The sequence below is a fragment of the Corvus cornix genome, chromosome 3, assembly GCF_000738735.6.
Source record: "Corvus cornix cornix isolate S_Up_H32 chromosome 3, ASM73873v5, whole genome shotgun sequence".
Classification (NCBI taxonomy): domain Eukaryota; kingdom Metazoa; phylum Chordata; class Aves; order Passeriformes; family Corvidae; genus Corvus; species Corvus cornix.
The window spans coordinates 45,106,859-45,122,418 of record NC_047056.1 but is presented as its reverse complement, the minus strand read 5'-3'; the positions used below and the strand labels follow the sequence as shown (position 1 = coordinate 45,122,418).

At 37.4% G+C, this 15,560-nt stretch overlaps 1 protein-coding gene across 6 annotated transcripts in view; it reads right to left on the bottom strand.

Moving 5' to 3' along the window:
• Positions 1 to 1,315: 1,315 nt before the first annotated feature.
• The window catches only part of MTR (5-methyltetrahydrofolate-homocysteine methyltransferase), a 50,876-nt gene continuing 36,631 nt past the window's right edge, over positions 1,316 to 15,560 (bottom strand). For all 6 annotated transcript variants that reach the window (XM_039568693.1, XM_039568692.1, XM_039568694.1 and 3 more), the window contains 10 exons: positions 14,644 to 14,764; positions 11,684 to 11,765; positions 10,818 to 10,916; positions 10,002 to 10,077; positions 8,683 to 8,838; positions 7,775 to 7,971; positions 4,522 to 4,722; positions 3,619 to 3,811; positions 2,775 to 2,887; positions 1,316 to 2,642 (listed from right to left, as the gene is read on the bottom strand). In XM_039568693.1, coding sequence (XP_039424627.1) covers positions 2,550 to 2,642; positions 2,775 to 2,887; positions 3,619 to 3,811; positions 4,522 to 4,722; positions 7,775 to 7,971; positions 8,683 to 8,838; positions 10,002 to 10,077; positions 10,818 to 10,916; positions 11,684 to 11,765; positions 14,644 to 14,764 — 1,331 coding nt within the window. In that variant the 3' untranslated portion in view covers positions 1,316 to 2,549. The remainder of the gene's footprint in view (positions 2,643 to 2,774; positions 2,888 to 3,618; positions 3,812 to 4,521; positions 4,723 to 7,774; positions 7,972 to 8,682; positions 8,839 to 10,001; positions 10,078 to 10,817; positions 10,917 to 11,683; positions 11,766 to 14,643; positions 14,765 to 15,560) is intronic.

The following is a 15,560-nucleotide window of genomic DNA, read 5'->3' as shown; positions in this document are numbered from 1 at the left end:
TCACAGAAATGCACAAATACTTGCAGGGGGAAAAAAAAAGTGCGTTTTAAGAGGGTTTTTTGAGAAATGACCTGACCTTGATAGCACCGTCATGACAAAATAAGCTGCACTAGATTCTTCCCAGAAGTAAAAGCAGCACTGAAACAGACCTGATAATGAAAGGGAAGGTTTAAGGGTAGTATTCCCTCCTGGCAGTCATAAAATATATGTGCCTCAAAACTTAATCTCCAAGCTGCTGGTCTGACTTACAAGAAAAAAATCAGTATCCAAAGTAAATTACTCACAAGAACTAAACCAGAGTTGTTTACAAAGCATTCTAAATTTTTCACCATCTCTTACATCTAGAACCTTTGTTAACAGTACTTAGAAAAACACTGCAAAAAATATTTTATGCATTCTAAAGTCGTTGGTCTTTCAAGTAAAATACCCTTACCCAGTACAATTATGAGACACTTTTGCTTTGCAATTTACCTTAGTTCTGGAGAGAAGAATGAAAATTTGTCTTATCCAAAGTGTCAACTGACAATTTAAAATAACAAAGTTTTAAAGGAATTGTCCTTGATAAAAACATTTGCATAAAAACAAGGAGTAACTATTCCAAACAGATTCTCCCAATGACAAGCTCTGCAGGCAAACATGAAGATTCTTCTCAGTGTGTGATGCCATGTGTGAAGGGCTAAAGCAAGTGCACACCATTTGAAACCCTCTGCTCGTACACCAGGTAACACCACCACTGTTAGACAGTGGGAACCTCCTGCTGTCAGTTGTACTCACTGAACTGGCTGCCACTGATCTCAGGAAAATAAATCAATAAACAAACCAAGCTGAGCAAGTCAAACTTTGACTCCACTCACACAATCAAATTTTCAGACTAATAAGGCACTCTGCTTCCAAACGTAAGAATATGGAAGAGTGCCGGAGAGGAGAGATTCCAAGCATTAAATTAATTAGCAAAAGTGCAATTACCAAAAACAAAGCATAGAGGATTTCAATTTTCACAGGCTACATGTTTCAGAAACAAATAATCTTTTATATTAAGAATATTTTACTGTATTTTTGGCAGTCTAAATGAGTGTTCTACTGAGAAACCATTCCCACTACAAGAATCAGCCACTCAGCAAGGACATGTCACAAGTCCCTGACATGGAGGGAGGCTGGGGGAGGGGAGGTCCATTTAGAAATTATTTTTGTAAGTCATTAAGGATGAGCCATTCTAAAAGTTTCAGTTAAGAACACATGCAACTACTTTAAAAATCCCATAGCAGCTTTTGTAATTTCAGGTTCATGGTACAAGCACAAATTACTTTTGACATTATCTGTTCAGATTATTGCACACATTTTATTGTTGCCATTTGAAGGATTCTAATAGCATAACACCATCTTTATTAAACTGTTGATACAAGATGACTCTTTTAGCATAAAGTCAGATGAAGACATTACAAAAATTACATCGCTAGTAATAGATCGCAATAAACTATTAAAAGAACAACTTCCTTACAATATTGATATTTTGTTTACAATTAGAGACCAAAAAAATGAGGGGTTTCTGTCATAATATTTTACTAAATTAGTATTTAAATAATACTTGAGGCATTTTTCAGAAATTATTGAAAGCTATGAACAATTAGCACACTGAGTTAAATCTGAAGAATATGTCTACAATATTAACTGGTACATATGACAGCACTAGTTGCTTTTAAAATCCAGTTTTCTAGAAGGTTAAAAAGTTTGTAAGTCAGTTCCAAGCTTTCTGGCTGTCTATAGTAGCAAATATGCTGCTCTCATAATTTTAACATACAAATGATTGTTTATGTATGAATTAAGCCTCACAACATTAACTGTAAGGTAGGAAGTGCCAGTACCCTTTATACAGAATAGACAGATTGTGACTTGCTGAAACGAAGAGGAAGCATGAAGCAGACAACTCCATGGGCTCATCCCACTTCACAATACAGACCTCTGATACTTCTCCAGAAGACTCTATATGCTGATAGTTCTACCATTGAGAACAATGTGTGTTCCCAAGCACAAGACTAAACACTGAGCAGATGATTTTTAGAAAGGAGATCTGTTCTACTTCAGTTGTTGTTGATCACTCAGAACAAAACTTTCTGTGACTTTGCAGAAAAATCACATCATATTTCTGTCCCTGGACTTGCCAAAACACACTAAAATCACAGAAGTCAAACTGTGTTCTATGCATATCCACAGCCATGGGACAGAAATTCTTGCCCCCGATTTCAAAATCTTCCACAGAACAGGAAAGCTTTGAGGTTTCCCCATCTCACCCTACACCTAGCTTCTCTGCTAGTGTCTTTGTGCACAAAATAAAAATAAATAAAAGTATGCTGCTGTGACTGAGAAACAAACATTCATGGTCCCAAGCCAAGGGCACCGGGCATATCTGATTTGAAATACTAAGTTCCTTTAATTTAAGACAATCAGACAAGTTATTGGGGTGGATGGAAGAAAGCTGTTTCCAGTGGGAAGAATTTTCTTGATCCTTCCGGCAAATGGACCATCAAAAAAAAGAAGTTCACCCACAAATATCACAGTTGTTCAGAGTCATATCCCAAAATGGGTTCTAGCCACTTCTCCACCTCTGCCACAGACAAATTTTTTCTCAGTGCATAATCTTCAACCTGCAAAGGGACCACAAAATGTGATGAAGATTTTGAAATTCCAGCTTTAAGTGTTTACAAAATCTTTGAGACATCTGCTCATAAGATGATTTTGAATGTGCTAACACTATTAAAATGGATAGTATAAGTTACCTGATCTTTACATATCTTGCCAACAGCAAAATATTTGGAATTGGGACTGGAAAAGTAGAGGCCAGAAACTGCAGAAGCAGGAATCATTGCTAGTGATTCTGTTAGACCAATTCCTGGAAAAAAGAATGAGAATTTTCTTATTCTCTGAACTGAAAATAAGGACAAATTCAGAACCTTTTTTTTTGTTAGGCAGCTTCAAGCAAACCCAAAAAAATCTTGATGCTTTCAGATGAACTAAAAACAAACCCTTTTTTCACTTGTTAACCATTAAGAAAACCCACAGAGCTTTAAACACACTGCAGACTTTCATTACAATTACTGTAGAGTAACTGTGCAGTTTGAAGGAAAAAGCTTGGACATTTTGGCAAATGAGGTTTTGAAGCACGGGAAGGTGTTTTTGGAATTGTGGAAGTAGCAGTGAAACATCTGACATGTAAAATATCAGAGGAAAACAAATGGAATTAATCCCTTTTTAAGAATTACCATCTTAAGGTTCCTGTGGACCGGGAAATACACTGCTGAATAGTTTTTTATTCTGTTTCTATCTGGAATGTCTTCTTACAACCATGAGGATGCCAGACATTTTCTCTGTGCAGCAAAACCCTGTTGGCATGGAATCTGCTAATTAGGGACACAACTCCTCCACCATAAGCCCTGGCAGTGTTTTGCAAATTCTTCCTTGAATGAGGCAAAATAAAAATGGCAATAAAAAGGGGAAGATAGCAATTCCCAGAAGTACTTCAGTTCAGTATTTTATGTAGTTCTGCACCACCCGATTTGTTCTTTTGTTGGAGTTTTGACTTCACATAAAAACAGTTCAAGAAACTTAGTAAAGCAGAGTTACCTGTTGTCTCCTCAATGTTTGCAAGTTTCCACATGGTGAGTTTTTCTGTATGGTCAGGCTGGCTGGGATATCCAGGGGCAGGGCGAATTCCCTCATATTTAATTTTGCGTAGGCCAGAGAGATCCAGCTGCTCACTACTACTGTAAGCCCAGAATTCCCTTCGAACCCTTTCATGGAGCTCCTCAGCAAATGCCTTGGAATAGAGTGAAAAGATTTTTTTCTGTTTTACTGATGCAATAGCTCTTTGATTAAAACAAACAATGATAAACACCTTCTTGCATTCCCGTTTTCAAGAGAGCTCTTAACATAGGTGAGACACTTGAAAGAATTAAAATTCATATGCAACACTTATTTTGCTAATTCAAGTACCTTAGTTACTTCTCTTATTAGCAGAGAGTGGTTTTTTGATTGTCCTGCTTTAAAGAGGTAAAGGTGTGGACAAGTAGCCCAAAAAGACAAAGCTCATTAACCTATGGTAGTGACCCATCATTAATAGCACCGAGGTCATGAGGTCTTGACTATCTGGGTGTCTCACCCTGGTCTAGCTATGGAAGGCCACATCATTCTTGCCTCCATGCTAGGCTCAGATACTAGGAGCATGTGCTGCTGCTCCTTTTAGCAGAGGGCCTTTCCTCTAGCTCAAAGTGAGCAACAGCTTTTCTGAACTGCTCCTGCAGCTTACATGATTTTGCCAGCACTAGTTGTCCTTCAGAAAAAATTCCCACTTCAGTAAATATCTTCAGATAATAATAATCATCATCATAATATAATAATAATAATAATAATTTCTGAAACCCTGCTATAGCTTGAAATCCACAGCTAGAGCTACCCCCACTTGCATTGCCTCAAAGTGGCTCTAAGTTTGCTGAAAGTTGCCAGGAAACACATGATAAAACCTCATACCTCTGCTAACCGATCACCGAGAGCCTTCACCATTATGATGTTGTATTCATCATCCTGTTTCCTAAATTCATTGCATAAATCATCTACACCAAAGCAGGCCACAGCAAACAGGCCTAAGTAGTCATGAATGCCAGAATCCAGTGGTGCTATGAAGTCAGAGAGGCAGTAATATGGATCTGTGCAGGCAGAGTCCTTTTCAGCCTAAAGTAATGAAATCAATGCAATAAATCAGAACATTTTAAAATACATTAGTATTAAGTGCACTATTAAGCTAAAGACCAGTATTTTTAAGAGTAAAGGGCTTAGGGCACTTCTGACAAACACCTCAGTAGTCTTTGAGCCATGGTAGCTTTCCTATAGTTAAATTAGAAGAAAACCACCTCTCTTACTCTGAGGGTATTTGGACAACAAAACCCCAAAGAGGAGAGATGCAGCACTGAACATACATTTTGCTTCTATTTACAGTTACTGAGTTTTAACGACTTATATTGCAAACAAATTGCTACAAAGTAAGGAATACCCTTGTGCCAACCACTGGGTAAGAGGAGGAATATTTCATCTCTACCCCTAATAGATTCCACATTTGTAAACAAAACTGATGGCTGATGTGCAAACTGAACAATTCTTCAGCAACTCCCACGGTAGAATGGTTTGAGTTTATAAACACTCCGATGTTCTTATGCTACAAACTATGTGCTCAGTGAACCAGACAAAACAGTGCCCAGGATGCAGTTTTTACTAATCACACACCAACAAAACGTTATCTATCACAACCGAAAAGTTGAATCCTAAACAAAGTTCAAGCAGGTTTATGCAAAGGGAAGTGGCCCAAAGGAAAAGGTCCTGGAGGCGCTGGTCAATACCCAGCTGAACACGAACCAGCAGGGTGCCCAGGTGGCCAAGCAGGCCAATGGCACCTTGGCCTGTATCAGAAACAGTGTGGCCAACAGGACCAGGGAAGTGCTTCTTCCCCTGCACGCAGTACTGGTGAGGCTGCACTTCAAATACTGTGTTTAGTTTCAGGACCCCCAACTGAGGAAGAACACTGAGGTGCTGGAGCAAGTCCAGAGAAGGGCAGTGAAGCTGGTGATGGGTCTGGAGCACTCATCCTATGAGAAGTGGCTGAGGGAGCTGGGGAAAATGAGGCTGGCGCGAGACCTTATTGCTCTCTACAGCTACCTGAACAGAGGCTGCAGCCAGGTGGGGGCTGGTCATTTCTCCCAGATAAAAACTGACAGAACAAGAGGACACAGTCTTAATCTGTGCTAGGGGAGGTTTAGGTTGGATATTTGGAGGAATTTCTTCACAGAAAGTGTAATTACGTACTGGAATAGACTGCCCAAGGAGGTGCTGCAGTCACTATCCCTGGAGGTATTTGAGGAAAGACTGGACATGGCACTCAGTGCCACGGTCTAGTTGACATGGGGTTATTCAATCACAGGTTGGACTCAATAATCTTAGAGGTCTTTTCCAAACTGATTCCGTGATATAGGGAATTAAACTGCTCATTGGCTCCTTTTCCAAAATTGGAAAAAGGTAACAGAAAGAGGTGACTGAGCACCCAAAAAGAAATCTTGAATCATATCAGTATATTACTTGTGGAAGCATGATTGCTATTTAAGAGGTGGCACAGCTCTTGCAGATCAACTTACAGAGAGACGAAAGTTATTTAATGGCTATCACTTAGCTGAAGATTCATTTTTTTAATCCTATGACAATATTTTAGCAATGCTTTTCACCGATCCCCAAATGCATCTTAAAAGCAAATAAAACACTCCCACCCCTGAAAAACAAAGAAAAATTGTCTATTAACCTGCAAGGTTACAGAAAGTACCATAAAACTAAAGAAACATCCGTTATCCCCTCAGGTGAAATTTCTGTTAATTTTAAGGTTCTTTTGTAATTATTAGAGTTAAGGAAAATATTCCATGCATTTCTAACTTTTAGATTTATTTCACCTCCTTAATTAGTGTCAATGTCACGGAGAGAACTCTGTGTACTGAAAGGAGTATTTTATATAAGAAAGAGAAGACAATTATTCTCTTCTACTTTGCTCTGCTGAAGAAGACTCTGCCGAGTTACTATATACACCAGTATGCAAGAGATGCAGCTAAAATACACAGAGTCTAGAAGAGCAGTATGCACAGATTTTCATGACCTTAACCTATGAGAGAAGCCTGAATAATTGGGATTTACAAGGTAAAAAAGACTAAGGAAAATAACAGTATTCCAATAATAAAAAGCATTACAAGAACAACATCAAATGAGGTATTTTCCTTGGGAGAATCCTGGCAAAAAGCCAGGAAAAGAAAGTCGTAGAGTTGATTTACATGGGGTATCAAAATGCTTAACTAAGCCATAAGTCTCTGAAACATCCGTGCCTGTGCGCTTGTTGAGAGCATCTTACATAAACATCTGCCATGGGTTGTCAAGATACACTAGATCCACCTCAGGAACTGCAACAGATATACTTAAGAGCCACATATTTCTTAGTGCAGTTCTGCAATGCTGGCACATGACTGTTCTCACAGAGTACTGTACTCCAGAAATTTAGGTAGTTATATTTTTTTTTTCTGCCCACATTTGACGACTCTGAATATGTGAGCTATGGAGAAGCCAAATCAGGATAGGGAAAAAAGAGAGGCAGAATATATTGAAAGTTCAATCTACCAAATTAAATGCAAATCTAGGTAAGTACAATTCTCTCCATCAAAGTTAGCTGCCAACTAATTCTAAATGGCCTCTTCATATAGTGAATTTTACAAAAAAATTAAGACTATCAAAAACAATTATCTCCATTGAGCTTTATTTTCCAGGTTTTTTAAATTCTAACTGGGTTTAAGCATTAACATATTCAAGCAGAATTTTTCATCTACAGTAGAATCCAGAGATATTAAGAGAACAAAGGTTCATTGGGTTCTAATTTAGCAACACAAGATTCATGTGATTAATTTATACAGTGAATTGCTTTAGGACATCTTAAAATTGAGACAGAAAATGCACGTAATATCTCAAGTTGTCAAACCTACAAAGCATTTTGTACAATTATTATAATGCAAAATACTACAAATACTGCAATACAAAGACCTGGCTCATCACTAACAGGATCTTGTTATTACTGAAAGAAATGACAAGACAACGACTGCAGAACGATTACAACAACCATTTTCTACAGTTTTAATAGGGCACTTCTATTACATTCCTGCTATTCAGGGGGAAAAACAGTCACTTAGGAAGTGTGCTGTCACTGTACCTGTTGCCTCAATCCATAAAATTTTGCTATTGGTTCTGAAGATCCCACTGCCTCTTCTACAGCATACAAGTGGATATCATCTTGAACACTTCGAGCTGGCCAGAACCCAACCACGCCTCTGGCTTGTAATTTCTTTTCATTAATCAATGTTTTCAGTAGATCTTGAGCATCATTATAAACCCTCTTAGCTTCTTCACCTATTAAAAACAAAAGAAAAAAGAAATTGCCTTAGAAAAGGCATGTTTTCATAATTGGCTGAACAGGTTTAAGAATTGTTTGAAGATTGATTCATTTTTCACATAATTGTCCAATGACTGCAATGATCTGTTAGCTACAGCAAAGATAGCAGTGTGATCATAGGGCTGTAACAACATATACCTTAGAGAAAAAAACCCCAAACAAAGTACAAAATGTTTCAGACAGCACCATTCTAGTAGAGGCAGAGAACACAAGACAAAATAAGCAAGAGACCCGGTGTGTGCACCTACATTACCACAGTGCAGCAGACCCAGAGCACTGCTTTCAATGTCACCCTTGCATTTTCATCATGTATTTCAAAGCCTACTGAATAGCTTCAAAAGGGGACAGAACTCTCCTGCCACCTTCACCAACAACAGGAACACAGATATATTAAGCGCTCTGCTGCCATTTTCTGTCAATAAAATACCTCCCTGTGCTTTGGCAGGTGAATGCTAAATAAGATGACTGAGCATTTTTCTGCACTTATTTTTCAGCCTCACATGGCAACAGTTGGTTCACTAAGCATTGCTTTGAACAAATTATTTCAGTGACGTTCTTTGAATGTATTTGTATTAATCCTATGTATTTCAAAACATTTGAAATCTTACTGCAGCACACTGGGCCTGTTAGGGTTAGTTATATGAAGTAAATGCAATTTCAATACCCACCTACAGTTTTATCACTAAAGATCTTAGGGAAACTCCGGTTGGGATACTTTCCCCTAAGTTGCCAGACATCAAAGAAGGGCTTCCAGTCAATGTACTCTACCAGCCGCTTCAGGTCATAATCTTCAAAGACTTTTGTGCCGATGAATTTTGGTTTAACTGCAGGAATCAGAAGTACAGTCCGACATGACAAAAATAATTTAAAATCGCTTTAACATTTGCAACATAACTGACATTCAGCTGCCTCCACCCCTGCAAATGACCTCTTCCAAACTAATTTTCCTAGAATTCTCATTGTCACAGTGTTCCCAAGTCATACCATACTCCCCAGTTACAATGTAACAACAACAAAAAAGCATAAAAGGCATATAAAGTTTAAATAGAAAATTTAAGGCCTTTTGTTCTTCCTCGTAAATCGATAGTTTTTAGCTGTTGGAACTTACTTCATTGGCCAGAATATTGGCCAAGACACAAGACCAAAAGAACGTACACAACTTACCAATACCTCACACACTTCATGGGCATATTCATTTCATACTTACAAATTCCTTTCTATACACAGACATGTTATGTCCTATGACAGTGCAGAATGTTTCTGTAAATTTACATGCAATTTCCAAGAACATTTCAGCCACCCCACACGTTTAAATGCTCACACACAAGTGAGAAAGCAAGATGGATCTATCTGTGTAAAGCCACAAGCTTTGCGCTTGTTTTGGCTGGTCAATACTTTGTAACACATTAAGATAAGCTATTGAAAATTAGCATCTTATTGAGTCTTGTAAATGAAACAACAGAAAGCAGCGCTAGCATCACTGCAGGATGCAACTTCTTCTCAAATGCTGTTTATATTCTAGTCCAATTTAAAAGAAAAAAAAAACAAAACCAGTACAAAAACTGATGGCAGAAGGGTAGGAAAAAGTATAAGGAGGAATTTGCTAAAAATGCCATGTCACAGCATGTGTTCCCCAAATATGGTACAGTAAGGTGTGCAATGTAATGAGCCAGGCAGACACTATTTTGCAAAAGCCACCATTAGAGTTTTCTTTGATTATATGTTGTTATGGGTAACACATTGTTTTGGGATTTTTTTTTCAGTTGTTTTTATTAAATATTAATTTATTTTTTAAATGAGCTGTAAAAAAGCAGAAAGAGAACGTTAAAATTAATGCAAAAAAAATCTCTGTTGAGACAGATACCAATTTACTTAAGCTGTTACACTGCTATATTCTGAAGTTTAAAGCATAATTTAATTAAAAATGTATCTACAATAAATACACAAAATAAAATACAGGCACAGCAACCACAAACATATAGCTGACCTGGTATATGGCCTGATAACCAGTTATTATGGAAACCTTTTCTTCTAGCTTGCTGAAGAGACAAGTATCTTCTTTCCTACATAGACATAAAGGTTAATTTCAGAATGCCATCTTTCAGATACGTAAACTGTAACTGTTGACTTCATGGTAAAGTTTTACTCAAAATACCCTTCAGGACAAATCTGACAACAGATAATTTCAGTCTCAACAACTCCCAGTTCCCAAGTGTAAAGTAAGATTACATCACAAGCAGATCATTATTTTTGCCTGTATAATTCTAATAAAACTGGCCTACAAGATTTCTGGTTCCTCTGAACTACACTGGAACTTCCTTTATTACTTCAAAATATAGGTACAGAAAGATATTCTCCTACTGCTCTGATGCCTCACCTAAACAAGACTAAGACATTGGGAAAGCATGGTGGTTTAAAATTCTCAATAGAGCATGGCTCAGTAGCAGCAAAAGCAACCAGCACCCTTTTCATTGCCCCAGCGGAAGCAAATCCAGCTACTGCTCCAGGAGAGCACAGGTTGATTTAAGATGACATGACTGCCAGCTCCATGGAGGTCCTAGATACCACTGATTAGCCACTGCGGAGAATCAAGAATTTGCCAAGCGTGTGTTAAGATTCATGAAGAAGGTCTAACAGGCTAGAAAATTTGATTTCATAAGCACTTCTGAAAGTTTTCAATCCATTTTACTGCAAGTTTAAAATCAAAAATACACCTGAAGGTCTTCATAAGGAGCTGAACAGCAAGAGTAACAAGGCAACTGCCAACCACTTCAAACAAGAAGATAACCAATTACATTTGTACCTTGAGAGACTCATAGTGTTCTTGTCTAATTTCTTCATATTCCTCTAATATTTCTTCAAAGAAATCATCCTTTATACTATCGTCTAAGAGCTGGGAGCACTGAAAAACACAGGAAGGAGAAAGCACTAAATACATACTGTAACACACTACAGTAAGGACAAAGCGAATTTCAGACTAGGCAACCTGTCTTTTGGCCTCTCTTGGAAACACTAAACTAAGCCTTACCAATAATCTTCAACTTACATTCAAACTATTCAAACTATCAGTGTTTAGATTACAATTATTACTGATATCTCAGCCCTACTACACAGGTAAGTAACATTGGCAGAGCCAAGTCTGGCTCTGGAAAGACCTGAGCGAAGAAGACTCCAAAACTTCAGAGATTAAATAGTCACAGAAGCAACACACAGCTTGGCCTACTCTTTACCACCAGGTATTTGCCAGCTAAGACCACCCATTTCTCTGAAAGAGAATCCATCCCAAAAAACTCCAGCCACATGTTTCTGAGTACTAATGTTGCTATCCATAACTTCAAAAATATATCCAACTTAGCCAGAATAGCAGTTCACATATAACTCCATCAGTCTTCACTACAAAACTACAGTCAAGGACTCAGTGAATGTCACCCTCACTACAGTAATGGGCATTTAAATGAAAGTACCCAGCGACCATAACTGTGACAAGCCAGATGAGAACCACGTGGCAGCACAAAACAGCTGAAGCAAGTGTAATTTACATACTTGTCTCTGATGCTCCCCTTTAATTTTCTGCCACAACATTAAGCCTTAGAGGAAAGGATGAAAGGCACAACAGAAAAACAGGGCATATATCTTTGCATGGACAAGAAACTATAATTTAGAACTTACAACCACAACACTCTTCGATGCGTCCAGGACATGAACTACAGGTGCACTATATCGTGGGGCAATTTTAACAGCTGTGTGTGTTCTTCAATGAAAAAGAAAAAGAGTGAGCATTTCACAACTAAAACAAAAAACCAACAAAACCAAGAAAACCCAAACAACCCACCAACAAAAAAAAGCAGACAGTGAAATAAATCCTGACTTAATGCATAGACCAGAACTTCAAAAGAAGAAGTTCATTCATCCATCTGCTATGCATGAATCATTAAACACAGATTTTAATAACAGGTATATAAGCACTTCCCTTCAAAGAGTATCAGAACACTTCATAAATAATGTGCCAATACACATTCCCTCAATGTCTTACCAACTGAATGAAAATCAGCAACTCATTAGTTTCAAGTCTTAGAAAACTTCAGTAAGACTATTCCAAACTAAGCCTACCAAGAACTAACAATTTCTTTAATCCTTTTTCCTCATCTTACATTTTTCCCTCCCACATGCTAATTTTTAGGTCTGTGGATTAGTATTAACCTAATTCAGTGATGATTATTCCATTTCTCAAAATCAGAGGTATGAGTCCTCTCTACAGCTGAAGAAGGAATTCTGCCAGTGGTCAATAAATATTGCAAACTTGCACCTTGAAAATGCAGTAAACTTTGCATTGTAACTACAGGTGCAATCAGGACAGATCCTTCTCTTCACAGTCTGTCAAATTATGAGAAGCCACAAAATATGGACTCTAATAGGTCTGCTATAATATGTGCTACTCTGACAAAGAAAGCAACACTGCTAACCATTTCCAGTGATGCAAGAATGAGCTCTGCTCAGAGTCCCACCAAAACTCTGCAAGCAAGTGTAGGAACAAAGACCTTATAGGCCTTATAGTTTGCTTTCTTCTATGCTAAGGTCAAACAACATTTCTAAAATTGAACTTAAATCAGAGCCTAGGAAGCAATCTTCCATAACAAAGGTAAGATCACCTTTTTCTTCAGGTTCTGTCAAATATTTAAAGCACTTGGACACGGAGGTTTACTTATGACTGTAAAACACAGCTGTGTAAACAACTGTCCAGCATCTCCTGAATTTGCTTCTAGGAGTTGCATTTTTGATCTTGGCAGCTCTATTTTTTACAAAAAGGTGTATTTTCTATTTTGATAGGAACAGACAAAGGAAACAAAAGAAGGCATGGTCCTAAAATGGCACTGTATCAACCACTACATGCTAATTTTTGTATTTCTTTAAGTAAATTTTAGGACAGTGAGAATCTTACTATTATTTCTCAGCACCTGAATTTACCAAAGTAACATAGTAAGAATGCAAAAATCATCATTACTGTAAATTATGAAAAAACTCTATTATGTGGATTCTGGAGACTAAATCCAGCCTCTCTCTCTTTCAAACTAACCTCACTATACACTCTTCCAAATACTCAGGGTCTCCTTATTCCAAATAACAATGGCAATTTATTACAGTGCAAAAAATGCAGATGGTTCTTCACTAGCAACCTCTGACATATACACAACCTTTAAGAATACACACAGGAGGTTAAATTTAAGACTGGGAAAGTAATATTAAATATACATTAAGAATCCAATCTTCCATAAAGAGTACCTTGTGGACATATATTTTATAGACACTGTATTGTATCTGGGCATATGTAAAGTATATATTTATATACAGTTCACATGAATAAAATCATAATTTTTATACTCAAAATTATACATATAGTCTTCAGTAATTTCCATATTCACGGATAAAACCAGTGCTGCTTCCCTATTAGCTACATTCCTCTCTGTGAATAAATTCTGCAAAATTATTTTATGCTGGTTATTTGACATCAATTACTAGGCCACAACGCCCTGGGTGAAAACACTGAGATGTGAAGAAATGCTTTCCTAAGACTCCCACTTAGAATAAAGCCTTCCCTCCACTCCCCAATTTTTTTTTTTTAAATAAGAAAAATCCCTCTATGTTTGTTCTCTGTACCAAAGCAATAGGAAGAGGCTCATATGGAAAAGGAGAAAAGGGATACAGTGAACCCTGTATTATACTTGCAGGAATAATAATGACAGGTAGTGATCCTACTTTCCGCTGTCTGTCAAATTATGAGATGATTTGTTAAAGCCCAAATACAGAATACAATATATGTTGCTCTGATAAAGAAAGCAACACTGCTCACAGCTTCTAGTTACACAGAAAATGACCTCTGCAGTCTTCTGAGCTGTCACCTTCTCAAGTATATTGTACACAGACCAGTCAGCAAAGCTTTATCCACGACTCTTATACATGCCCAGAACACATCTGTGGTAATGCTAATACTAGCTGTCAGTGAGCTGTCAACATGGTCTTCAGGAAATCACAGCAGCTGTATTATTTCATTTGAACAGATCTGAGAGGACAAGATCTCAACAGCTCAGTCTATCAAAATCAACATGATGAGTACTTCAAGGCAAGCAGCACGGCTTTATCCGCTACCAGCCTGCTTGAGCAGCACTGGAGGCTCAACACAGTGAACCATGATCCAGGAAAATACAGTAACTTCCTTAAAGATAACAGCTCCCTGATGTCAACATGGCCATTTCTAGTCTCAAAATCCTGCATTTTTAGAATGCTTTGGTGAATGAAAATAGATCATTCAACCCCTTAGAAGAACAGAACTATATTCATACACATATGTGCACAAACTTTTAGAAAAAACCGTATTTCCACATATAATATACACTTGTACAAATTAAATGTTTAAGATGTCCATTATTTGTTATGTACTAACTACATTTTACCTCTATAATCTAGGACTTCTGAAACAAGAAATAACACTAAATCTGAGGGTGAATATATATCAGTATGTGGGTAGAGGAAAAATGAGAGAAAGGGAGAAAGAAATAGCTATAAATTTTCTTTTTCACTAGTTAACACTGTTTGCGTATAAGCTGCCCATCTTCCCAACTGAGGTATCTTACTTAGAAGTAGTTGCTCCTCCAATGAGCAAAGGAATCTTTATTGCCAATCTCTCCATTTCCTTGGCGACAAAAATCATCTCATCCAAAGATGGGGTGATGAGACCAGACAGGCCAATTATATCTATTGCAAATTTACAAACACACATGCACAAAACTTTTAGCCAATCCACTAGAAAGACACAGAAATCAGTACAGAAAAGTTTATTTCAAACATCAGATAGCTTCATGCATCAGATAGAAAAGAATGAGATAAAAAGCAGGGTAGTCACTAGTCTAGAAGGGAGGTTTGACCCAATTAGAAAGTGAAAGCTTTCCAAGAATGACAGTAATTCCAAATCCCCAGTTTAAGATATTTCTCGGTCTTCACAGTTGCTGAACACCTACTGCTCTAGTTTCAGCAATAAATAAACAGTACTTTTGATTAGCAAGCTCCAAGTCTCAGAAGTTCAGTACTGAGGAGGGAAATAAGACAAAATAATTATAAGTTGTGCTCTTAGAAACAGCAAATGCTTTCATCACCTATGTTCCACACAATTCATCTTTTCCAAGATGCAGCAGACTGCTCCAAAGCAACTGTAATTTGTTTCAGAAAGTTCATTATTTATTAGAACAATTCATTCCTGATTTCACACTCACTGATCTGGCAGGCCGAATGCCAAGTTCTTTTACTGATTTAAGATCCAACAAGAAATTACTTAGACTTTTCAAGGCTCCATTTATCCATCTGTAAAACAAATACTACAACATCTCTCTTGGAGTTCTCCTTTTAATATAGGGTTTCAGTTCCTCAGGCTAAGTTTCACAGAAGTGTCAAATGCTAAAAAATTAATATGGTTAAAGTAGAAATTCTGACTTCTCTGAAGATAATCTGATCAAATCATAGACAGCATAGGAATGCAATAAGCAGCAATTAAAAA